Consider the following 26,440-nt stretch of genomic DNA (forward strand, 5'->3'; position numbering starts at 1 on the left):
TTGAGTTTCAAAAAAACATCTGAAAGCTCTTGATGAGCTCTTTGTGACGATCGGAGAAAAAAAAATATTTCAGCTTCCAGCACACTGAATTGATTTAAGTCACTAACTTCAACCCGTAAGAAAGAGACTTTTCTGTGCTTTTGTGTTCATTTTTTCTCTCTGTCTTCATAGAATAGGGAGTCATTTCACATCTGATTCTCAGGCATTGGGGGTTTAAATGTATCAATATGTTGTCAGTGATGATAAAATGTTAGTGAATTAGAATTAAAATCTGAGGATGTTGTGACCTAAAACTATGCAGGTTGAACCTGTTAACCAACACCTTAAGACGACAGGTGTTTGCTTTTACTCTCTTTCCCAGCAGCACTTGAACAACCCAACAACCACACCTACAGCTCTGCATTTCTAGTCTGTATAACCATTTGAATGTGGCGAGAAGAACCTCTTTTTTTTTTTTTTTTTTTTTTTAGTTAATTTTTTGGGGCTTTTCCTTTAATTAGTAGTAGAGACAGTGGATAGACATGAAAGTGGGAGAGAGATGGGGGATGACACGCAGCAAAGGGCAGCAGGTCGGATTCGAACCCTCGCCGCTGCAGGACTCAGCCTACATGAGGCGAACGCTCTTACTGGGTGAGCTAGAGGCCGCCCCTAAACTCTTTGTTTTTAATGTGAAAATAAATTTAAATTTAAAATAAATTTCTCAAAGGAGAGGGAGGGAAATCTTAAAATGGACCTGTATTTTTTCAATATTTTCAGCACTAATAATCAATTCTAGAGCTGAAATAAATAGTTAATAAATTGTTGATTTGAGAGACATAATAATGTATTAGTTATTTTAGACACTTTTCAAAATGCCAAACATTTGCTAGTTTTCAGCCTGTGGCATGTGCCTTTGTATCTTAACTTAAAATGTTGGGTTTTGGACTGTTGGTCAGACAAAACAAGACATTTGAACACATCTCCTTGAACTCTGGGAAATAATGATGGGCATTTTATAGACATTGATTAAGAAAATAATGGGCTGACTTATCGAGGATGAAAATACTTGTTAGTCGCAGCCCTCGTCACTGTATTAGAGCTGCATGTTTCAGTACAACAACATCCATTTAAATGCATGAAATGTCTGATGAATGTTTTTGCACTAAATAAATGTGTAATACATTGGACATAATTCTTCATCTCTTAAGACATCTTAGTAACACACCACCAACAGATTGATTAAGAATACAATTTCATCACTTAAAAAGTGGACATTGTCAAATAAAATCCCTTGAGATTGTGGAGAACTTGAGAGCTGCAAAACTGATCAGTTTTATTTTCTGCCCTCTCGCTCGCTGTAGCTGCACATGGGAACCAAACACTGATTGTTTGAAGACAATGAATAACTGCGATCACAGGACAGCTGGCATTATCTGTGAGGGCTTGGAGCCTCAGGCCGGCCATCTATTCCTCTGTCTCTCCGTCCATCCATCCATCCAATTATCTATTCATCTATTCCTCCATCTCTACATCCATCCATTCATTTATTCCTCTTCTACATCCATCCATCCATCCGTTCTTCCATCCGTTATTTAAAATTTTCAACCTTGTTTGATTCTTAGAAAAAATGCCCGTCTGACATTTTTTACATTAGTGTGTATTAGGCTATGTTCACACTTTGCGTCTTTTTTAAGCAGCCAGCATCTGATTTACATCATAAGCCTACGGAGTAAACCGTGTTTTGAAAAAAAGTCGTGAGCGCTTTTTAAAACGCCACCGCCGACTTCTTTTCTGCAGCTCGGAGCGTCTTTTTTAACTTGGAAAATGTTCAACTTTTCTGAAAAAAAACCGCACTATGTCAAGCTGTGCCAAGAGAAATCTCAATCATTCCCAATGTTACAGAGACGGAGAGTGTAGGTATATGTAAGGAGATAACATAGACACAGGCTAATTATTGATCACTAACATGCTAGTTAACATTAGTAATTAAACGAAACTGCCTCCGAGCTTCTCCTGTACTATACGGTAATTCCTCTACTGTGCGACAGTAAGTCACTTGGTTATGACACAATCGTTAGCTTATTTTTACAAAAACGTCTGCTACGGAGCCATAATGTGAGGTACAAGGTAATGGAGCCTTTTATACATTGTCGTGTTTAAACAGCATAGCAGCCACAAGCATGCTGGAAAACTAAAGAAGAAGAGTTTGACCAATCACAGCGTCGGGTCCCTTCCTCTAATGTCATGCGGGGATATCGGCTACTGATAGTAAAACGAAAGCATCAGATGCAAGTGTTGTTCCTCTCTCATTCCCGTTTACCGGTAGTTTGGTTGGTTTCCCCCATATATCTATGGGTTTCCCCAAGGGAGGACGGTGCTTATAAAGGTAAAATGATTTGATGTAGAAAGGGGAAATTGTGAAATGAATTAATTTAATCTAACTTTGGAGAAATATTATTTATTTATATTATTATTAATAAAGACTTGCATTTTGTATATAAAGTCTTGGATTTTGTTACAAATATATGTTTTGCCTTTCCTAAGATTAAGAACATACCGTAACAAAATTAACTGTTACTGATGTAGCTAGGCTAATTAAAAACTGACCGGAGCCTATCGCTGGACACACCGGAGGACCGAGACACAAAGTAAACACGCCTCTCTGACCGGTACCGGGGGGGTTAGCCGTTAAACTGAGCGGAGGATGTGCGGAATGTGTCGGTGTCTGTCGGACCTTGGCTGGCCGCTCGGTGCCTTCAGACAAAGCTCAAGCTAACAGGCTAACGGCTTATTAGCTTACCAAACACCGGGCGGTAACATCTGCAAAAATTGGCTCTGTGAGCGCATCAATCTGCTCGGTGTGCGTTTTATAACAAAACGAACAGCTGCCGGACTCTAACATCTGTTGATCCGTGCAGGACTTCACTGTGAGCGGACTGTTTAGAGACGATGTGACCGGCAGGTAACGTTAGCGGTTAGCTGCTACTGTAGCAGAGCTGCAAGGAAACGCTGAACTGAGCGGTGTGTTTTCACTGTTAAACACAGCTGCAGGTGTTCATGCACCACTGTTGGTGGTGATTTCCAGAGGTGGAAGACTTACTCACATCATGTATTGCAGTAAAAGTAGAATAAACAGTGTTGTAGAGTTACAAATTACTGTCCTGCATTCAACATCTTCCCTATGTAATAGTACAAAAGTATTATCAAAATATACTTAAAGTACCAAAAGTAAAAGTGCTCATTATGCAGTGTATATTTTATTTTATTGGATTATATTATGATCCAATTAATCGTATTAAATATGACGATAATTTAAATAAAATTTTTATTTAATTCAAGTAACCTACTTGAACATAATTATTTTCTAGGGTTTAAAATTTAGACAGATTTGACATTTAATGGCACATTTATTCCGCGTGCGGGCTGCCGTGTTCATGAACCAGAACTTCGACAATAAATCAGTAAGTTGCTACTCAAAAAAGGTTTTCAAGGTTGGCAGGTCTGGATTTAGTTACTCAACCTTTGCCAACTTCAAACAACAGTTTTCCAGGGTTTTCCACTGTGGTTCCTGAATTACTTACATGAATACAAATGTTTGGAAACACTTTTTAATTCACCTCCATAATGTTGACACAGAAATAGCGGAGTGATATTTTAAGTGATGCGCCAGGTGTGCCCAGGTGGCTCTGGGTGTGCTCTCATGCTGATTTGAGCACATTCTAAATGTCTAGTTGGACCAATCAGATTCTGGTCTGGTCAGATATAAAGTACTTGTTGTATATTCTGTGATATGTAACATTATTCCAGTGTTTATCTCATGAAATAACAACATAATAAAAAGAGGAATAAAAAATGTTACACCAAACATTCAACAAAATATCTTTATGATTATTATTAATTATTATAATTGCATTCTTTCAAACTGCGATTTCAGTTTGGAAACGATTAATCGTTGAACGTATGTATTGGATGGAATGTTCTGACTCAGAGTGCAGGGCCCGACTGTCAAGAGAGGACAGGAGCAGAAGCAAAAATGATCTTTACTTTGCTATACCATCCACAGTTTTACAGGCGAGAGAGTGATGAATAAGACTAGGACTGTGTGTCGGCGTTGTTCAGCAGTCGTCGGGTATGTGAGTGGAAATACATCTAACACGCTAACGCATATCCGACGCCATCACCCAGAAGTGCCAATCACTGGAACGAGACAAAAAAACAACTGTCCAACTTCTCCTCCCTACAGTGCTTAACCAGCCTTAGATACAAATAATTCAAGTTAAATTAAAGGGAAAAGTGCTTGGATGTTAAACAAGAGCTTATTCTTTATTTTACCTACTACTGTTAAAAAAAAAAGCAAATACAGGCTACTCTTTTTGCACTTGCTCTGTTTATTTTAAGTTTTTATTTTTGTGTCTGGCTTCAGGTTACACTAAAAATTCATTTTACTTGAACAGTGCAGTGTTAAACAGTTTTAATAAATAGAGATTTGAACCTTATTGAAATTTGTTTTGTGGAAATTGTTAATAATTGAGCAATGGGAAAATAATCGCTAATTGAAAAATGTATCGTTCGATTAATCAAAAAAATAATCGCTAGATTAATCGTTTGAAAAATAATGGTTTGGGACAGCCCTAGTACTCAGGGAGGCCAACAGACTTTTACATGAGGCACCGAGAGCTTCCAAGTGAGGGACACCCGACCAGCAGCGCCGCTGCCTCCTGTGTTAAATCCTACCAGAAATTCTCTGAATCGAAGACTTCCACACACAGTCCCCGCGTCTTAATTTGTGCGTGCAGGGGCCCACAGGAGCACAGCAGCGGCTCCAACATGAAAGCCAGCTTTTCTTTGCCTTTCCATGAGTGAGCACACACGCTCCTCCCAACAACTCTGCTTTATGTTTCCCTCGGGATTAACTGGTGCTTGTTAAATAGGGGGTTGTGGGAAGTGGAGGGGTTGTGATGAGGGGAGGGGGGGTAGGGGAGGGGTGGTAATGAATTGACAGATTTGGGGAACAACAGGGTTTAGAAGTTGTGCTAACAAGTGCTGTTGTGTAGAGAAAGCTGGCTCTCATTACAGAACAAATGGAGTAGAGTGGAGCTGAAGAGAGGCGCTGATGTTCTCACACAATACGTGACCACATCCTATTGTCATCCTCTGTCGGGTCTACAGCCTCCGCCCCGTTCTCAACACATATTCCTCACGGACCAAATGAATGCACCAAAAGTTTAGTTTATTAGTTTGTAATGTCGTGGGCAGTCCCCTTTAATTAACTGTATAGCAAAAGGAGCTTTAAGTCTTCACGGCTAATTTCAAGCTGTAGTCCCCGGCCAGTTGCCAATAGACATTGTAAAATACAAATGGTTAAAAAAAGAAAAGAAAAATGACATTCTATTTATAATTACAGCAGGCCCCAAAGGGGAGTAAGACATACAAACACGTGGCACACAATTGGAGCAAGCACAACATTTGCTTATTTGTTATTTCCATCACCCAGTTTTATTTTTGTTTGTTTTTCATACAATCTTAGTTACATTTTATGTAAATTATTATATTTATTATATATTTATTGTCATTAACAGAAATGTAATTTAATATAATTTGTGTGAAATTTGTAAAAATGAATTACATTTTTATTTGGTTTAACCATACTATGTTTTATTTTATTTTATATCATTTCATTTTATTATTATTTGTCTTTTATGTGGTATTTCATGTGCTTTCATTGCATCATAATGTCTATTTTACAATGTTTCTGTGTGTCAAAAGCTTGTTTTTTCACAAGATTTAATTCAATTTTATGTAAATTAGTATACTCCATTTTATCTTGTGTGTGTGTATGTATATATATATATACATTTACACAAATGTAATTTTACTCTATTTTTCACGTAACCATACTAGCCTATATGTTTTCTATTTTATGTAAATTTAAGTTATTTACTCCATTTTATGTAATATTTTATTTAATATCATTTTGTATTTAAATTGTATGATGTGTTATTTTATCTACTTTTATCATTTCTATTTTTTGTGATTTTTCTATTTTTATCATGTCTGGTATTTACATGACACATACTACATATACATTTGTTGTTGTTGAATTATTAAAAGGCTGCATTATTTGTCCATTACTCCTCGTGTATTTTCTCCGTGCTGTTGCTAGCTTGGCCAGAATTCTCCTGTAAAATCCACTTTTGTATCCTCAGCGATTCACCTCCCTGGTGAAATAGCGTTATTATTTTCATAAATAATAATTGTCAAGGAAGTCAACCAGTGGCTGTTGAGTATCTCTCTCTCTCTCTCCTCCCATCAGAGCCTCTGCCGTTTCTTCCTTTCTCGTCACGTTTTCATTTTAATTTTTTCGACTTTGGAGAGTCAGGAACACGCCGCGAGGAGCCTCGCTGTTGGCACTCGAGGTGATGTGGTCAGGGGCCGAACCGGCAAAGGCTTTTAGAAGAACAACTCATTAACAGACAACCTCCGCGCTTCTTCCCCTCCAGCGACTGCGAGTGCCGTTTGGAGAGGGTGCTTTTCTCCTTCAGCTGCACAGACAAAGCTTCTAAAGTCAAGGCTGGTCGCTCTGGGTACTGATTGCATTTTTTTCCCCCTTTTTTGCCAGAGTGCCTATTCAGACGAAGGCAAGAGGGGAATGAAAGCTTTTACAAAACATTAATGAAGCGCTCAACTAACATTTTTTTTCTTTGTCGACTTTCCTCCTGCCGGCTCGATGAGTTGCGGAGGAGGGAGAAGAGGCGCTCCGATTGATTGGTTGACTTTGAGGTCAGCGCGGAGAGTTTGGCTGCTTCGTCGGCTTAGTTTGGTGAAAACAAGCCGGTCCATCCTGTCGCTGCGAGAAAGGAAAAAACAAAGACAGAAAAGCAGCCTTTAGCTGTTTTTACAAAGACTCTTAACATTTTGTAAGATTTTCTTTTTTTTTCTTTGATCCTAAACAAATTCAAAGATTCCTGCGCTGACTTCACGTCTGCGTGTTTGGTTTCTTTTTGGTATATGCAGTGAGGTGGTCTGACGAGGAGGGCGTCTGTGGTGAAATGTTAACATTTTAAGCATTTCAAAGATACAGTCTCCAGATTTAGTGTTTGAAACAGCCTTGATTTACCTCGAGCAGTCCATGTCGACGACGTTTCATTTCCGGGATTGTTCCAGTGCCACACCTTCCGCTTTCTTTGTGATGGCGTTCTAACCCCTGGTTGATCTATGAGGACTATGGTTAACTGCTCCTCAGATCTCTGCAGGGTAAATCCAGACAGCTAGCTAGACTATCTGTCTGAGTTTTCTGTTGCACGACTAAAACAACCTTTGAATGTACACGTTCCACCAAAACAAGTTTCTTCCCGAGGCTATTTGCAAGCCCAAGACGATTGTGATTGGTTTAAAGAAATGCCAATAAACCAGAGCACGGTTTTCTCTCATCCCGGAATGCTGTGTGGACTCACCACAGCGCTGTGGAGGAACGTCTGGCAAAGCGAGACTAATTGAATGTTAACTGTAGTTGACTGCATTTGTACTAGACAATTGTATGTTCATGTGCAATGTGTCGCCAGGTTTTTCTCTCCTAAAGGAGACATTAAAGGCGTGGCTTATCTTATCTTACAAATGATCCGCAACTTGCCCTCCATCTTCTGAGTGAGGAGAGATTGGAGCAGTGGTTTTGGTTTGGCGATACAGAGCAGAGAACGGGCAAGAAAGCCAGCCTCCCTGTCCCTCTAGAGAGCTGCAGGTCATCTGTCTCCTTCACTTTCTGTTGACCTCCTGCTGCAGACAGAGCGGCCACATTAGAGAGCCAAACTTAGCAGTAACGCATAAAAAAGAAATAAACAAAATACCTTTGATCATTGCTAATAACTGAATCTGGGCCTCCTCATTTCCTGCACATCACATCAGGCACATACAGCCCACACATATTAAGCAACTCAACAGTGAATAACCGAGTGAGCATATTGACATTTATTTGGGTATTTTGCAATGTGATGTAAAGAATGTGGGCCATTCCTTTACCAGGCACTGGAGCCGTCTTTGGCAATGAGATTGTGATGGATGGATGGATGGATGGACGGATGGGTGGGTGGGTGGATGGATGGATGGATGGGTGGCGTCCCAAAGCAGTGACAGAAAGTCTCATTAAAAATATACATATATATATATATATATATATATATATATATATATATATATATATATATATATATATATATATATATATATATATATATGTATGTATATATAATATATGTATGTATGTATATGTATGTATGTATGTATATGTATATATATATATATATATACACTTTCAAAACATACATTTAAAACACGGTGTCTATTTTATGTTGTTAAGTGTTTTTTTCCAGAGGGAATGAAAGATTTCTTGTAGTGTGATAAATGACACCACAACATAATCATGCATTTGTTTATTAAAATACTTTTAAAAGACTATTAAAGTGTTGAGATACTTTTTCTGAGTCGTCGTCGTGTATCTACTGTATAAAAGTGTGGCGTTGCCGGAGATTGACCGTCAACGAGGAGAAGCTTGTTGCTTCACGAGCTAGCTACAGTGTCAAAGTAGCTTCCCCCAATGCATTTCAAGTTTGTAAAGAGTTGTTTTGCCAACCAGTTTTTGCACATCCTGCAGTAATCCATGCATCTTTTTTTTCTTAATATTATTTAGTTATGTATTTGTGTTATTTTTTTTGGGTATTTATTAGTGCTGTCAGTTAAACGCGTTATTAACCGCGTTAACGCAAACCCATTTTAACGCCGTCAATTTTTTTATCACAAGATTAACGTTCTTTTTGGCCCAGCAAACTTTGTCGTTTTTTTTCACATGCTGTTGCAACAACTAGTAACGTTTGAAAAACTACAACGCCACACCGGATCTAGCTAGACCGGAAAACAGAACAACAGGCATGCCGATTTTGGGCTTGTGAGCCGGCCAAAGAGTTGCTCGTTACGTTTTGAGTGGATGGCGAGTGTGAGCCGCCAAAATGGATGCCAATAAGATTCTGAATCGAAAATTTACTTTTAAAAAGTCGCCAAATGGTTCCATTGAAAAGACCAAAGTGATCTGTGTGTTTTGTCAGCTGATGACCAAACACACAGCTGATGGCCGAGCACACAGCTGATGGCCGAGCACACAGCTGATGGCCGAGCACACAGCTGATGGCCGAGCACACAGCTGATGACCAAACACACAGCTGATGACCAAACACACAGCTGATGACCAAACACACAGCTGATGACCAAACACACAGCTGATGACCAAACACACAGCTGATGACCAAACACACAGCTGATGCCAATTCTCCGCCCCCTCGTCAAAGCCAGGCGACAAAAGCACAAAGCAAACCGATCCACTTTTCCATATTGATAAAAGCATTAAAATGAGAAAAAATAATGGGACAAAAAGAAATCAAGGGACATTAGGAATAGATTAAAATATGCGATTAATTGCAAGTTAACTATGACATTAATGCGATTAATCGCGATTAAATATTTTAATTGTTTGACAGCACTAGTATTGATTGTTTATTTATGTCATATTGTTTAAATTTGTTTCTATGTATGCACCAATAACCAAAGAAAATTCCACTAACACTTTACTTGAAGAGTGTCATGACACATGAACCTTAACCCTAACATGTCATGACAAAAACCGAATGACACTTAATGACAGAAGAGTTATGTCATAAACTTTTATGACACGTTGCTTTTATGTTTTAAATCCATTTGTCTCTTATCCTCCGGTCCATCACCTTACACTTTTTTACAGTTGCGTGTTACTTACAACATTACTTACACACACAAACACTTCTTACGCATAACCATGGAACATCATATTTTCACACAACTGCATCATCCTTTTCCACAAAACAAAGCAAAAATATGCACCAAAAGTAGCAATATAAAAGCCATATCATTGTCATTCACAGCCACGTCTGTACTGATTTTAATACTGTATGTATGTATGTAGCACATCATCTTATCCAGTGTTTTCCCTCAATATGTAGAAGATTTAGGTGCACGTATGTGATGGGGGTTTAGGGGTCATCCGTCAAGAAAATTTAACGTTTTTGCATTTCATTTTGGACCATTATTATTACTGTATCTGTGTCCAAAACGTTGGAAAAGCTAGAGCAGATAATAACCAAAATGGCTCAAGTGCTGCACCTAAATCTTATAAAGGTAGGGAAAACCCTGTTATCTTTATTTAGTTTTTCCTGAATACTGAATTTTAGCAGATGAAAAACGACTTCATCGGGAGTTGGGTTGGGAACCGGAGGGTCAGGGCGCCTGTCCAGCACTCCCAGCCTCCTCACTCTGACATCTGTCAATTAGTGCACGTGTAGGACCTGAGCGTGTGTGTGTATTTCAGGCCTGTGTGTAGTGTGTTCTAACAGACAGAGTGAAAACATTGATAGATAAAAAGTATAAATGAAATGATACGTTGAGCCTGTGTTCTGTAGCCACAGAGGTAAAGATGAAAGCTGACCGTGTCCTGTGTCTGATCTCTTCTGTCTCCTCAGGCCTGATGGGATGGGGACGGTGGCTGTGGAGGAAAAAGAGCAATTTGAGGCCATCAGGAGTCGCCTCATGGCTCTGCTGGAGAACCAGATCACACATTTTAGGTAGGCACCCCTTCTCACTAGAATCACAAAGCAACAACCATCTTGTGCAAGCCGGTGGCTTTCATTCATTTCTGTACTGTACTACAGGAAACTATTTTCTCATTTTCATTTATTTATTTCTATATAATTCATTAGAGATGTTATGATACCATTTGTTGCTTCCTGATTCCAATACCTGAACTTGTGTATCAGCCAATACCGAGTACCGATCCGATACCAGTGTGTTCAAAAATACATATATTTTATATATATATATATATATATATATATTTTCCCAGGGTTAAATCACGTATCGGATCGCTACATAAACTCCATTACTTTCCAATACGGATACCAGCACTTTAGGCAGTATCATCGTCCTCTCTATTATTAATCAATATTTCTGTAAACGTGCCAGTGTTAGCCATCCGGCTAATTTTTTGCTGTGGTTGTTTGGTGAGATGTTTGCAAAGTGCAGCTAGGGCTGGGTACTGAATTCAATACTTTTAATGCCCCGACCGAATTGCCTCTAAAGTACCGAGTATCGAAAAATGCCTCGTCATTCAATACCCAATTTTAATACCTAAGGAGTGAATCTCATCAGCGTCAGTGAGCCAATAAGCACGCTTCTACCAAGATCTAATAATGTCTGTGATTGGCTGTCTTAACGTTCCACGTCGTAGAGACACGCAGGAAAAACTCTACGTTACACAGAGAGCCGGGGCTCACGGAGAAGGAGCTCAGACATAAATAAAAAGATTTGTACCGTAATGTGTAATGTTGTAGTTTCTTTTTGTTGTACAAAATTGGTTTCGAAAAAAGTATCGTTTAGGAACCGGTATCGAAGTCCTATTGGGAAAAAAACAGCAAGACATCAACAGCATCATGAACATCTGATAATAGATTGTCTTATTCAAATAAATAGGAAAGAATGGCTGCATGGAACAGTAGGAAAAATACATCTTAACCTCGAAAAACACATTTTCCAAATGCTTAGCTGTGATGTAAAGTGATTTGAATAGAACCCAAAACATGTAAAAAAAAACCACTGGTATGCTCTTTTTAACTCCCATCATAACGAACCCAGTGCAGTCTGGGTATTTTCAGCGCCATCAGCAGCACACAACAGGTGCAGGACGTGCGTCGACGGTGGCTGATGAGACCTCCCTGCATCTGCGTGCTGCTATTCAGCGCCGGCGCCGCGGTGTGAACACATTGTGAGCACGGTGTGAAAGCGACAGCCCCGAGACCTTGAGCAACACTCGTCTGAATGGACCTGTGCCATTAACTGTCCTGAAGCGCGGCTCTTTAAACCCCTTCACGCCTGAGAGGGGCCCTCCATCTGGCCCCAGAGAGGAGAAGGGAGGGGGGGGGCGGTCAGGGCCGAGTGTGGAGGAGGGGGGTGAGGGGGAGATCAGCCAGCGGGAGTCATTACTAACTCACCTCAACAAGAGGCTAATGCTGGTAAACAATGGCCGGGACAATGCTGGGATTATGCTAATGTTCCCCCAGACAAGAGCAGGATTTCCACAGTTTAGTTGATTTAGATTAAAGCTGAGCTCAGCCACCAAAAGATTAATTTAAAGTTATCCTTGTAAACCACAGCTGCTCCCCTTTCCTGCCTCTAACGATTATTATTCTTTCTTACGCAGGGTGGAGATTATTTAATGATTACCTAATCACCGTTTGGTAATCATCTGGCGTTTGGTTTTCTTTCCCCACCAACAGTCAAATCTCACAGCCTGGGCTGGGTATGGCCAGTGGTTTTACTACTGTACAGTCAGTGAGTTGTGAGTGGCATTTCATTCGGATATCTCGAGGTGAGAGGTCAAGGGACCCCTTTTGAAATGGCCATGGCAGTTTTTCCTTAGGAGCGTTTTTGAACCCCCTTCTCAAAAGCTATAGTTGGTACCAATGGATTCCTTAAGTCTTCTAGTTTCATGTGATACAGACAGAGATCGATTCTGGATTTGATATATCCATATTGGATCATTAAAATTAAAATCGATTCAATACAGATAGCTTTATTTATCCCTGAAGGGCAAATCAGTTTCTACAGTCCACCGAAACACACATTCATACTGCCAGTCATCAGCGACAGAGGGAGCACAATAGAAAAGCATGCGGGAAAGTGTGAGATCCAGAAGTAGGCTGTACAACAAGAAAAATAGTTAAAATGAGAACTGAATAAAGATGATAAAGAGAGACGAAATGAAATAATAAAAATTGATAAAGTGCAGAGTGTATTGCACATACATAACAACATATATGTTATAAAACACATAACCACGCTTGAACATGAGGATTGTGCAAAATACATTTCATTCAAGACAGTAACTCTGCAATTCAGCATCTTAATTACAGAGGGAATGAACGATTTGGAGTAACGTAGGTTGCACATTTTACCTCCATAACGATAAATTATTTTATTAATTAATTTTTTTGTGATTCAACGACCGACACTGCATGTTTTTTGGGGGGTTTGTATAAAGTTTTAGCAACGCGGATTTCGGTGCCTTATTTAGGTGCTACTTAAATGGTGGTGGTGGTGGTGCTGGCAGCTCGATTGGTTGGGGTTAGGCATTTCACCTCGAGTGGTTAAGGTCAGGGTTAGGGAATTGGTCAGGGGATAGGACCTGTCCATGTAAGCATGGACGCCTGGCCAATAGTATTATGTGAATGCGTGACCATAGTGGGGAAAAAAAATATCGCCTCCCAGACGGGTGAACTGAGACTCTGTTTCCTGCTTGTCGGTCGACAGTTAATGATTGATTAACATTTCATTTCACCATGCTTTCTTTTGGAAGGCTGGCTGCTAAAAATCGCCACCTACTGGCTAATTAATAAGCCTGAGTTAAACGCTAGCCATCAGTAAACAGAAGGTAGCGTCTGGTGTGTACGCCAGTGTTTGTGTGTGTGCGTGTCGGCCGCATTTGGCGACTGGCGAGTGTTAATTTCGGACCCTACACACGCGGTAGAATGTTTTTAAGGAGAAAGTAGGCCTATCAACAGAAATACATGTTTCATACAGTTTTCTCACTTTCATACAGTTTGGTCGACACAAAGCTCCAAAAAAGTAACTTAGCCATTAAAGAAAAAAGCCCCAAAAACATCAGAAAAATCATCATCAAGATCAAAACCTGCTAGGGGCCAGATTTGGCCCGTGGGCCGAGACTTTGACACATGTGCTGTACATGTTCTTATATCGCGTATGTCAGTCCCTCCAGAAAAACGTGATTATGCGATCGCATAATTCAATGCATAATCAGCCAAAGTCCGCATATTTATGCGGAGGCCGCATTTTTTCAAATTCGCCCACTTTCGGCGCATAAATTGCCGATTTCCGTGCAAAATTTGCGGGGCTTGCATGATTTCATAATCCCCGCATTTTCGTTCGTAAAAGTCACATAATATATCTTAGCAGAAAATTTAAAAATTTTGTGTTTACTTCACACAAGAGCAGCCATGTTCCCCTGTTGCCATGGGAACGTTATGAAGTGACTAAGTAATTATGTCATAAAATCACCTTTTTTTTCTTCTCTTTTTCATCAAACCGCAGTTTTTGCAAGTTCCCGCAATTTCATCGCATAAATATCCCGCATATTGCATTGCATTTTTTAAGAAAACGTACCGCATAATCAAGGATTTTTGCCCGCAGGAATCACAAAAAAAACTCCGCATTTTTCTGGAAGGACTGATATGTTACACATATATGCTTGATGTTGCATTCATAAAAAAAAAAAGCGATTCAGGCCTTTACAACATATCCTGATTTTCATTTGTTCATAGAAATAAACATCACAAACTAAAGTATGAACTGAATCATCAAACAAAGTTCAGCTTGATGATATTTCTTTTAAAATATTTTTTTGTTGTTTCAGTGTGAAGGAACAGAACATCTGCCCGTAGGTTTTTGTCCAATAAATGGCTGCCCTGCGTTGACCGCGTACCTTTGTTTATTTAGTTCTGTTCACTTGTCAATTAGCAACGTGAAACCTCCCTGAACCGCCTCGTCTGCGCTCAGACGGAGCCGGAGGTGAGAAAAAGCTCCTAATTAGATGAAAGAAAGTGCCATCTGTTGATGCACGCTGCCGCTGCTTCCATCTTCCTATTCTTCCTTTTCTTCTCCCCCCCCCCCCCCCCACACGAGCACACAGTTGTCCTTGAGATTGTTTCTAAATGTGATGTACGCCCACGTTTTTACATCTGCAGGTACTGCTTTCCCTTTGGACGTCCAGATGGGGCCCTGAAGGCAACGCTCTCGCTGCAGGAACGGGTACAGGATCACATTTAAATACTTCTGCTTTTTCAAATATGTTTGTGTAGACTTCCTGTTCCTTCCTGTTTTCTGAGGGCCAGACTCTGGTCTGGTTTCCGTTATGTGTTGCTGAATTCTCCGACGTCCCTGAGATGTGCCGTTTGTCTGTGTTGTGTTAAGGTTTTGATGAAGGACATCACCACGCCTGTTCCTCCTGAGGAGATGAAGAAGCTGGTGCAGAAGTGTCTGGAGAATGCAGCTCAAATCAACTACAGTCAGCTGATCGACTACGCCCAGATCAAGGGTGAGAGGTTCATTTTTGAGCCGCTCAGATGTCACTTGAGTTCTTGCGCTACGTAACTCCACATCAGTCAGTGTTTCCATCACCCCTGTTGTTTTTTTTTTCATTTTCAATTTACATATAAAAAAAAGAAACTTTAGAAAAGGGTGTGAAAAACACAGTTTTTAAAATATATCTTTACGTTGTTGTACCTGCTGCTTCTTCTACTGTATATTCTTTTATCAATTTTGTTAAATTGTTATCAATGCTATAAAATTGAATTAAACACCCAAATTCAATGAAAGTATGGAACCATCCCTCTTTATTTTTTTTTGTGACAATTTGGTTGAAAGAAACCCAAATTTCTGATACAGAAACTTTTTTTGAAAATGGGTCAAATTTGACCCGAGGACAACAAATCAGCGAATGACACCAACCAATCAGGGTTCAGTAACAGGACATGCTCGTCCAGTGGTCTGAAAGTCCTCAATCGTGTTTTTAAAATCTTCCATGCTAATTAAATAATCTAGTTTAAGGTGACTCTGTTAGTAGCTCACACTGAGATGACGGAGCAAAACCTGTAAAAGCACTTTCGCCAGACACAGTACGGGTTTCGAGTAAACGTTCGTAATTTGTCCGTGCGACCGAAGGTTGCAGCGACTAATAGTTTTGGGTGTCTACAAATCCTGTCATGTTTCTCACGCGTATTAATTGAGTGTGTTTGCTTCTATCCTGGGTGTTTTCCTGCTGCGTTGGGGCCTTCAGTGGATCCTCAGGCTGCTCCGGAGAAAAGACTAGAGGACATGATGCGACTGGGAGAGCTCTGCATCGAAGTCCTGCAGCAGAACGAAGAACATCACTCCGAGGTACTCTTATTTATTTTCATCCGTTAGGTTTGTTTTCAGGACCGCCTGACACTCAGCTCTCACTCAGCTCTAGAATATCTCAAATATTTTTTTGTGATAAGATTTTAATTTTATTTTAAAGAGACAGTACAGACAGGTATATACACGCCTCAAAAATATAGCATAAAATATATATTCACATACATACCTATACATATGCATACACAGAAACGTATGATTAACAACTAAGATTAAAAAAAAAATTAAAAAATAAAACCCCAGACATAATAACCCACCCACCCCCTGGATCCAGAATATCTCAAACATGATCTCTCTATGTTTTCGCAAGTTATTATATGAAAGTTACACTTGGTCGGAGCCTGGAGGCCAAATCCGGTCAGTGACTATTTTAAAATGAGTAATCGTTTAATGTTTAGGCATAGGGTGCAAAATCCGACATCAGGCTTTTTAATTTCTTACATTACAGCAAAGTGGTTCTTTGAAAGAGGTGGACAGCTAATCTTTGCTTTTTAGATCATTTTTTGGGGGGGGCTTTTCCACCTTTAATTTTGACAGGACAGGACAGCTAGGTGAGAAAGGGAAGAGAGAGGGGGAAGACATGCAGAAAATCGTCACCTCTGCGTCGAGGCATAGGCTAAACCTCTCAGTATATGTGCGCCTGCTCTACCCACTGATCCAACCCGGCCACAGCTAATAGTTTCTTCCCGTGGAGTTTAATCTGGATGTTTCCTGTCTCATCTGCAAAGAGAGAGGTAACGCTCCCACAGAATACAATCTGCTGAACATGCAGAGGAGCATTATGGGTACGCAAGAGAGGGAGGCCAAGCTCCAGAACAGATCGCGCAGGGGGGGGGGGGGGAACAGGTTCTCATGCTGGGATTACAGTTTCAGGTACACATAGCAGTGTTTAACACAAGCTCCTTTACACAAGAGCAAAGAGGATTTCATTCAACACAAAACAGCATCACGTTGTCTATGTTGCAGTGCAACTCCGTACCTTCATGTTGTGATTTATTTTTCTTTATTTAACATTATTTTGTTTACCTCTGATGAAATATGCAGAAAACAAATATCTGTTTTTAATCCAATTACATCACTTTTGAGGGAGTGCATATTTGCTGAGTATTTAGGGTAGAATGACAGAATGTCAGTGTTTTTGCTGTTATTTTGAACAATTTTTCTCTTGTGAAGCACTTTGTGACTTTGTCTGTAAAAGGTGCTTTAATAAAAAAAAAATAACTTCTTATTATAATGAGATGCAGTAAGTAGCCTATGTCGGGAGTAGCTGACTTGCTTAAGAAAACTTCTTCTTCTCTGTGTGACAGCAGCAAAGATGCCACCAGTCACTTGATCATTTTTTGCAGCACTGTCCATTTTCCTCCTCCTTCGCCTTTCGCTGGCAGCGCTCGCTCTAAAGTGGCAGGTGACACGGCAAGTGGCGTCGCTGCATTAGAATGTGCGGCGGAGGCCCGATGAAAACAACGCCCACGGCCCATATGCAGGCGCCGTTCACGCACAACGGCGTTAAACTGATCAATCATAGGTGTTGAGACGTGGCGGTTTGATTGTCCCTAAGTGGCGGAGCGGCGCTCAGGCATCTGTTCCTGAGCTATTAATAACATGCCGCGCTCTGCCGCTGCCATGGTGACCGGTTGATCTCTGCTCCGAGTTTCGGATGTGATGTTACCTGCAAATTAGAGGCTTTAGTCAGAGCGCCGCCACAAGCTGTCACAGCCTAAATTTAGAGATGGAATAATAATAATTGTTTACTCGGTTTCCTGTCAGCGTCAACACTGTTCTCACTCCGTCTCGTGTTTCCTCTCTGTGTTTTCACGGAGGTTTCAAAGTCTTGCACACCACACTTGCGTAAGTCACATATTTGGACCCTGATTGGCTCCAAACTAGTTGTGATGTCACAAACCCCCGCTGGTACGCCCACGTGTTAAATTCCGATTTAAAGTGAGCACAGAGAAAGTTTCCTCCTTCAGCATTTTTATAATTTATCATGCACAAGTTGAAGGCCGATGGGAATACATTTGACTGGAGTTGTACCTCGTACGATTTCATGTGACAAATAACCTTGATTGGTAACCTTTCATAATAAGAGGACTTCATGCATGAAGTCATGTGGTACTTCCTAAACTATCAGTAATGTACAAGGAGTAATAGTATCTCAAGCATGACTTCATGCAGGAACAATACGTCAATTAATACGTCAATTAGGATATTTTGATCATCGTGATTTCTGATTTACTGATGGTCATGTCATCTTATTTATCAATTTTAAATATGGACCAGGCCAGCACTTTATTTGAAGGGCCACAACATGATGGAGTAATGATTCAAACACTACAAGTCAGTTTATTTAGCCTGTCACTTTAACTACAGATTTACCTATGAAGAAGACATGAACATCATCAATAAATCAGAAACCGTGATGATTGAAATACCTTGATTGATGCATTCATTAGCGTATTGTTCCTGCATGAAGTCATGCACAGGATATTATTCCTTGGACATTACCGATGTTTATGAAATACCAAATGAAAGAATTCATGCTTTCTCATGAATGAAGTCATGCGGGAATTTCATGATTATTCATGTCCCCTTATTATAAAGTGTTACCATTTGATTGCAGAGTGCAGATCAAGCATCGCAGCGAAGGAACAATATGCAAAACTCGTTTCTGAGAGGAAAAGTTTTGATCACTAACAAAAAAAAACTTGTGACAAATATAGAAAAAATACACATGAAGGTGCACTACAGACACCTTTATAAATCCCATTTAACTTGTTATTATTTATCTGACTGTCCTTTCTGCTTCTCTTTTTGTATTCCACCGTGGGAAGGGAAGAGAGGTAAGTTTGTTGTGTGAATGCTCCCCCCCCCTTCCTCCGCTCGTGTTTGTGTTTTTGTTGTACTTTCTCTGCTGGTTTGTCGGATCCTGAGCCCCATCAGAGCCTGTTCTCCCTGCGTCACCGCCAACCGTCTCTTCGTTAAAAAATATTTCTAAAAATATATATATAGATAGATGGCTTGATTGTCTGTCAGTGACAAAAGATTTCCTTTCGACAAGGCTCATTAAAAACACATTTAAAACAAGCACACATTTGAAAACGTATGTAACAGCAGCTTTACAGTGTCTTTCTTCGGTTCTTTTCGGGCCAGTGGAACTTTGTACCGTCTGCCTAATGAAGGAGGAAGTGTTCAGCTCCTTTACTTAAAAGACAAATCCGGCGCCAAATGAACCTAGGGGTTAATAACACGTGTACCGAGTCGACCGTTCTCTGGGATATGTTTTCATGCTAATCGAATGTGGTTTTAGCACAAACAGCTAATTACCTTATAAAGCCAGTCATCAGAGCAGGGGTAAAGTAAAATTAAATCACTATTTTTACACCACTAACAAGGCTCAAAATAGCACCACACTTCCACGGTGGCATAATGAGGGTCCCCATTTCTTTTTACTGTGCCCCGATGACTAGCGTTATAAGCTAATTAGCGGTTTGCGCTAAAACTGGTCACATTCGATTAGCATGAAGACAAATCCCAGAGAACGGTTGACTCTGTACACGTGTTATTAACCCCTAGGTTCATTTGGCGCCGGATTTGTCTTTGTAATAAAATTACTAATACCAGTGGTGTAGTCTAATTGTAGTAGGTATACTTTACTGTATATGTATGGGCCTACATATATGTGCCAGGATGGGGGGGTGGGGGCGTCAAAAACTTAATTTCCTGCATTCTGACACACTTTTATGCACCAATGTACTGTATTTGTTTTCATGCTAATCGAATGTGTCCGTAGCTTGAAACAAGTTACCGCAAACTGGTGTTTAGCTGTTTACGCTAGCTTTCGGGGAACAGGGTAAATCACTGTTTCTACACCACTAACAAGGCTCAAAATAGCACCACACTTCCACGGTAGCATAATGAGGGTCCCTACATGTAAACCGAAGCATTGAGAACTTTGTAAGTGTACAGACAGTTTATTACAAAGTAGTAGCATTAATGTTTACATTCGGCCGCCATCGTGGATAACAGTCATGACCAGTCAAATCACAAGCTAGATGGAGACTGGCCCACGATAGGCAGCAGTGGTTTCTTCTTTCGTCCAACCATCGCAGGCTTGCCTTTTAATTTCAATACCTTGAACAAAAGAACATGGCCTGTCAAGTCAAGTCCTTTCAAGTCATCTATCTCAAGTCAAAGTCAAGTCTCAAGTCTTGAATACCAAGTCAAAGGCAAGTCGAGTCATTTATCGATGTAAGTCAAGCAAGTCTCAAGTCCTCAAATTGGCCACTTGAGTCGGACTTGAGTTATTTGTGTAGCACATTTCAGCAATAAGGTGATTCAGAGTGCTTTACATAAAACATTAAAGAGTCATTATTGAAATTGATGTCTTGGAAATAAAAGAGGTGTGAGTGGAAGTAAAGAATCGTCACGCTGGTTTCATGCTGTTTGTTGTGAGTAAAAGGAAACTGAAAAGGCGCGTTTTGAAAGGTGTGATGAGTCGTCCTGAAAGGCCACGAGTACGAGCTGCTGCCGTGTCACTTCTCTTTCTCCCCATCTTTCATATCTGCGTGTTCTGCCTCTTTCATACACAAATAGCGGCCTAAGTGCATCAGCATGCAATCTGAGCAGGCTGCCCCCTGCACACAGCAACAGCACCTCGTAGCTTTTCTTATCCTCGTTTTCAGTTTCAAAGCAGCAGCTAAAGATATCTCACTCTGCCTTCTTTTATTTAGATTTCTGCAGCTTTTAACGTGTCATCTTTCATAACCCTCGGAGGTCTAAGGGCATTTTTACATTTCTTTTTAAATTCACATTTCAAGGATATTTGCATATAAGCTGATACCCATGCATTTCAGATCAAAATGTTCAGAATAAACTCAGCTTTGTGTAGAGTGAGGCCCAAATTTCTTTCAAAGCAATGTGTCAAGAGATCATTTGGCCCTAAAGCTGAAAAGTTGATGTTCGCTTTTTAAAATGGCTCAAATCTCTCGTGAAAACAAACCTAAACTCAATTGTTTTGGCGCTTGAAATGAGTTTACAAAAGTCTTGGGTTCACATAAGTAGCGTAATATATGAATAAAATAGTAAATAAATGTCTAAAATTAAATTTTCGCGACCTTTGACACACGGCAATGGAGTAACACGTAGGGTTTATAAAAAGGGTTCATTCCCTTTGGAAGTTTCCATATTTTTTTTAGATTATATTCTAGGCTTTTTGGCCTCTATTGGACAGGACAGCTGGAGACAGGAAAGGAGGGAGAGAGAGGGGGACAACATGCAGCAAAGGGCAGCTAGTCGGAATCGAACCTGGGTCGCTGCGGCAAGGACTGAGCCTTACTACGCGGGGCGCACGCTCAACCAGGTGAGCTAACAGGGCGCCCCGAGTTTTCATACTTTGTTTTACAACATTGAATTGTAGGTCTTTTCATATTAAGATTTTACCATTTTTATTCATTTAGGTTTTAAGTTGTTGAGATTATTTTAATTTTAAATATATATTTTTTAAACAAATGCATCCTACATTTACAAATACAACAACTACCCCCAACCAAAAACAATAAGTCTACCTATAAATTTAAGAAAGTTAGCGGAAGGGATTTTTGTGTCAGCGCAACGTCTGTGATTCGGTCAATTCTACGACTACGAACTGCTGCCATCAGGTAGACGCTATAGGGTTCCAATTTATAAAGTTTATAAAAACTCTGTCATTCCTCTAATAAGGAGGGTGTGGGATGAGGGGGCTGTGTTGCACATATTTGAATGCACTTTATGTCTGTTATTGCACTATAATTGAGTGTATTTTTTAATGTGGCCCTTTACGTCCAAGGACAATGTCCCTAAGGACAATTCAAGTCATCTTGAACATGAGAAGTTGAGTTCACACAGCATGTTTGGTTCGGATTTACTTTGCCGTGACAACTCTGCTGCTAGGCAACTGACCTGACGAAAAGGGACGCTCTCGTTTACGTTCCAAAAATAGTGGATGGTTTGTAGTGTTTTCACTTTCCAACACACACACACACACACACACACACACACACACACACACACACACACACACACACACACACAATGAGGAGCATTAACATCATAGAAGACAAAGTTGACTAAGTAACGTCATTGGGCCCTGGCAACTTGACAAAGATGGTGGTGGGCAATAAACTCAAACCTAAGGCTTCAAACTGGACCTTCAGAAGCCTGTGAGACAGGGCTGTAGTCAAGTCCACCTTTGTCGAGTCCAAGACCAGGACTAGTCGAGACTGAGTCAAGACCAAGTCCAAGTCATGGCTGAGTCCAAATAAGAGACAGTCAATACCAAGGCACCTACTTATCTCTTCATAGTTTACTGTATGTGATGTGAGAGACCGTATATCTTCTATTTTAAGATGATTAATTTGCTTCATTATTTCTAATAATCAAAAAGCAAGCACAGAGTACAACACTGTAGGATTAGATTAGGCCATATTATTTACTTTAGGTACAACAATTTCACTTAAGTCACAAATGGCTGGAGTGCAACTTCACATTTTAGATATTGAGTCTTTTTATTTTGGTGAAACAAGAACATTCTGGACTGCCGATGGTGTCACTAGAAAACATGGAAATGTTTGCATTCTTGAAATTAATTCTTGTCCTGAAGAATCCATAGTACAAAATGCTCGCTGACATTGTGTCTGTGTCTAAATGAAAATGATTGATATCTGAGGATTGAGGTATACGACGCAGGCGACGTATCTCGATGCCTGTTCTAAATGGACTTTGAATTAAACTCATAGCTTTTTTTCTGAACAAGCGCGCTTCATCAATGGTTTTGTTTTAAAGGAAGAAGTCACTTAAGAAAAAAAGAATATCGTGCTCGACTCGGTCGAGACCAACTAGAATATTTGGCGAGTCCAATGGCCGAGTCGGTGACAAGTCCGAGTCCAAATGCCAACGAGTCCAAGACAAGTCAGAGACAATAGAGAAATTTGAGTCTGGATTAGAGTCTGAGTTGGGACTCAAGTAATACAGCCCTGCTGTAAGGTATCCAACAAGACATCGACATGAAAAGACAGAATACATTATTCCAATGTGCGCCTATGAGCGTTCAGAAAATGGCGGCTGGAGGGTCTTCCGCCAGGACGACAGGCAGAGGGGAGAGGCTTAAGATCGCAAGGTGCTGGTTTGAAAACATGATCACCCACCTGCAAAATTGACAAAAAAAAATCTTTAATTCTTAGCTTGACTTATTGGGATACACACATCTATAGACGCACTTTGGCCAACGTGAATGTGAGTGAAAATTTCCAGCTGTCCGGAATACTGCGTGAGCACTCACGGTAATCCCGACAATCCTGTTTTTTTTTTCAAGATCTCTCCCAAACGATTTGCCCAAAATGTCTCAATCAAACTTTTGGTATGGGTGTAAGACCTGCCCCCAGAGACAGATAAACCAATCAGGTGTATCTTTCCAAGCATTAGACCCTGTTTACACATACATGGTTATTTTTACAAACGTTTGTGCCCTTCGTTTACACGCAAACGGAGAATTTGCCTCTGAAACCGAGTCTTTCTAAAAACTCTGGCCAGAGTGGAGATTTTTGAAATCTTCGTTTGGATGTAAACTGAGATAAACGGAGGTTTAGGCAGCCGAGAAAGAGGAAGTGATTGGTTGCTGTTGTTGCTATTTTCGGGATTCTGATTGGCTAACGTAGGCTTGAGCTTCTCGTTACACTGCCACCTACAGGTCTGGCATATATACACGGGTACATGTAAACGAACACTTTTCTGAAAACTGACAGCTGTGCACGATGTTATTTTTGAAAAACGGCGAGGTTGAAATGTCCGTTTATGAAAATAGCCGGCCACGCGTAAACGTAGCGGTAATATCTTAACAGAACTTTTGCAGTGCCAAGGTAAGCAATGGGTCTGGAACACAGCGAGTCTACGTTACGTTGTTTTCCAAACTAAATCCAAAAAGTCTTGCTACTTCCATTACCTTCACCCACACATCCACACTCACACCAGGGGTGGAGTGAGAGGGGCGGTGGCTTGTGGGGCTCCAGCCCCGAATGCTCTCTCAAGAGCCCCGTATCTTTTCAGTCCCTCCGGGATCTGTCTTTTAGGCTTTTAAAATAACTTCCCCTCAGTCTCTTTGACTGGATCAGCAAATCAGTGCAGCAGAAGTTGTTACTGGGGGAATATTGCCGTTCATTCTGTGAACTCTTCTAAAAAAAAAAAATGGTTTCAAGATTAGTAATGCTGTTAACGCCAAATCCCTACCTTACCTTTGTTTGTAATTTAAATATCATATAATTTAATAGTAACATCAGACGATTGTTTGTCTCTTTTTAGGTGGCAGGAGTGAAAACCAAAATGATGTACAGAGTTCTAGGTATTTTCTTATCAAATGGCTTGAAAAATAGTGCACAAAGCTGCCGTAAATGGAGCGTTCCCCCAGACAAAGTTTTTATATCACAAATATGGATTTCTTTCAAGGAAATTTCCCCAAAAATAACATGCAACACTACAATAAAAATTGATGATCACTACTTTCATGGTCTACCCGGGTCCGAATCTGTGATAATACATTAACATATGTTCCTTTGATCTTAACTATTAGTCAAAATAAAAAAAATTAGGCATAATTAATGTAAATAAGAACAGAAGTGTAAAAGGAATAATGGTAATAAGTTGGAATCAAGTTGGCTAAGAAGACGTAAGACAGACCTGGGGAGACTTTACAGGCTACTTTAGGCTTTTTAAAACAGGCAAACCAATCCAGGTCCATTTTGGTCGATGGGAAGACAATACAAGGGTTAAAACTAGTGCTGTCAAACAATAAAAATATTTAATCGCGATTAATCGCATTAATGTAATAGTTAACTCTCAATTAATCGCACATTTTAATCTATTCTAAATGTCCCTTGATTTCTTTTTGTCCCATTATTTTTTTTTTCTCAATTTAATTCTCTTATCAACATGGAAAAGTGGATCGGCTTGCTTTGTGCAAATGTTTTTTTTATTGAAAACAACACTGGCATATACTGTAGTGTTCAATTTCACACTTAACATTCCAAAGTACAAAGTTTGCTAGGCCAAAAAGAACCATAATCTCGCGCAAAAAAAAATTGACTCCGTTAAAATGGCTTTGCGTTAACGCCGTTAATAACGCGTTTAACTGACAGCACTAGTTAAAACTTAATCTGACACACGTGGAGAAGTCTGATTGTGGATTCATCTTCAGAGGAATAAAAACGTCCAAAACGAGAATAACCTTTGTGAACCGTCGTCACGGTTGCAGTAATAACCACTGGACCGAGGTTAGGGAACGACCGCGGTTTCATGACTAAAAGCAAGAGATGTTGGAAATGGGAAACAAACGGTGCTCTCTTACATGTAACGTTGTGTTGTATCCGTCCCTCCTGACCTCCTCCCTCTGCTGACTCTGTCTGTCTGTAATAATGTCACTTTACGTCCTCTTGTCCTCCTGATGGACAAGAGTCATTGCCACGTTAATTTAAACTAATGGCATGTATTGTTAGCTGTCAGACACCCGATGCTGTAGTCTGTCTCGGTAGATCAGCCATGCATATTTGACTCTTTCTCCGATGCCGATCTCCGTGTCTCTCAGGCTTTCTCGTGGTGGCCGGAGGTGATGGCCGAACACGCCGAGACCTTCTTGTCGCTGTACAGAGCCAACATGGACGCCGCTCTGCAGGTCCAGCCTGTTGACTCCTGGGACAGCTTCCCGCTGTTCCAGCTCCTCAACAACTACCTGCGAACCGACGGTGAGTCCTGACCTTTCCTTTCTGGGGGAAGGCGTGTTGTCGGACTCAGCTGTGCTTTGAGCTGAATGCTCAAAGCGTGTTAAAGGGAAAATTCTGCTATTTTTCAAACTCAGTCTTATATCTCCTATATATATAATTAGGGTTCTTTCTGACTTTGCACTCGCTATCCCCAGCAAAACCCGGTATACTGTGTATAACAGCAAACAACTCCCTTCTCCTCAAGTGGAATTCACAAAAGGAAAATGAAAATAACACGAAAATCCGTCTTTTCAGGCTTCAAGTAAAAGCGTTTGTGGTCTGAACCAGCAGCTTATCGAACCTGTGTGTGTGTGTGTGTGTGTGTGTGTGTGTGTGTGTGTGTGTGTGTGTGTGTGTGTGTGTGTTTGTGGTGTTGAAATTAATCAAATAATCGATGCATCGAATCGTGGACATGGACGATGCTGCATCGATAATCGTCCGGCTCATAATCCATTATTTCTGTTTACAATTTAATGTAGGCCTAACAACATTTCTTTTTACATGTTCTGTTATGTTTTGCACATTCAGGAGGTGCCATGTGCTCAGTGCTGTATAGTTTTATGTATCCAATTTATTTAGTATTAGAGCACTGCAGAATGTTTTGTTTTTGTAGCTTGAAAAGCTATGAATTAAAC

At 40.3% G+C, this 26,440-nt stretch overlaps 1 protein-coding gene across 5 annotated transcripts in view; it reads left to right on the forward strand.

Moving 5' to 3' along the window:
• The window catches only part of cadps2 (Ca++-dependent secretion activator 2), a 245,374-nt gene that overhangs the window by 164,482 nt on the left and 54,452 nt on the right, over positions 1-26,440 (forward strand). For 3 of the 5 annotated variants that reach the window (XM_028586489.1, XM_028586486.1, XM_028586488.1), the window contains exons 14-19: positions 10,518-10,619; positions 14,811-14,874; positions 15,037-15,160; positions 15,902-16,002; positions 18,852-18,860; positions 25,631-25,787. In XM_028586489.1, the coding sequence (XP_028442290.1) occupies positions 10,518-10,619; positions 14,811-14,874; positions 15,037-15,160; positions 15,902-16,002; positions 18,852-18,860; positions 25,631-25,787 (557 nt within the window). The remainder of the gene's footprint in view (positions 1-10,517; positions 10,620-14,810; positions 14,875-15,036; positions 15,161-15,901; positions 16,003-18,851; positions 18,861-25,630; positions 25,788-26,440) is intronic. The other 2 variants (XM_028586485.1, XM_028586487.1) reach the window with 1 other exon arrangement.

This window comes from Perca flavescens, chromosome 8 (genome assembly GCF_004354835.1).
Source record: "Perca flavescens isolate YP-PL-M2 chromosome 8, PFLA_1.0, whole genome shotgun sequence".
Lineage (NCBI taxonomy): Eukaryota > Metazoa > Chordata > Actinopteri > Perciformes > Percidae > Perca > Perca flavescens.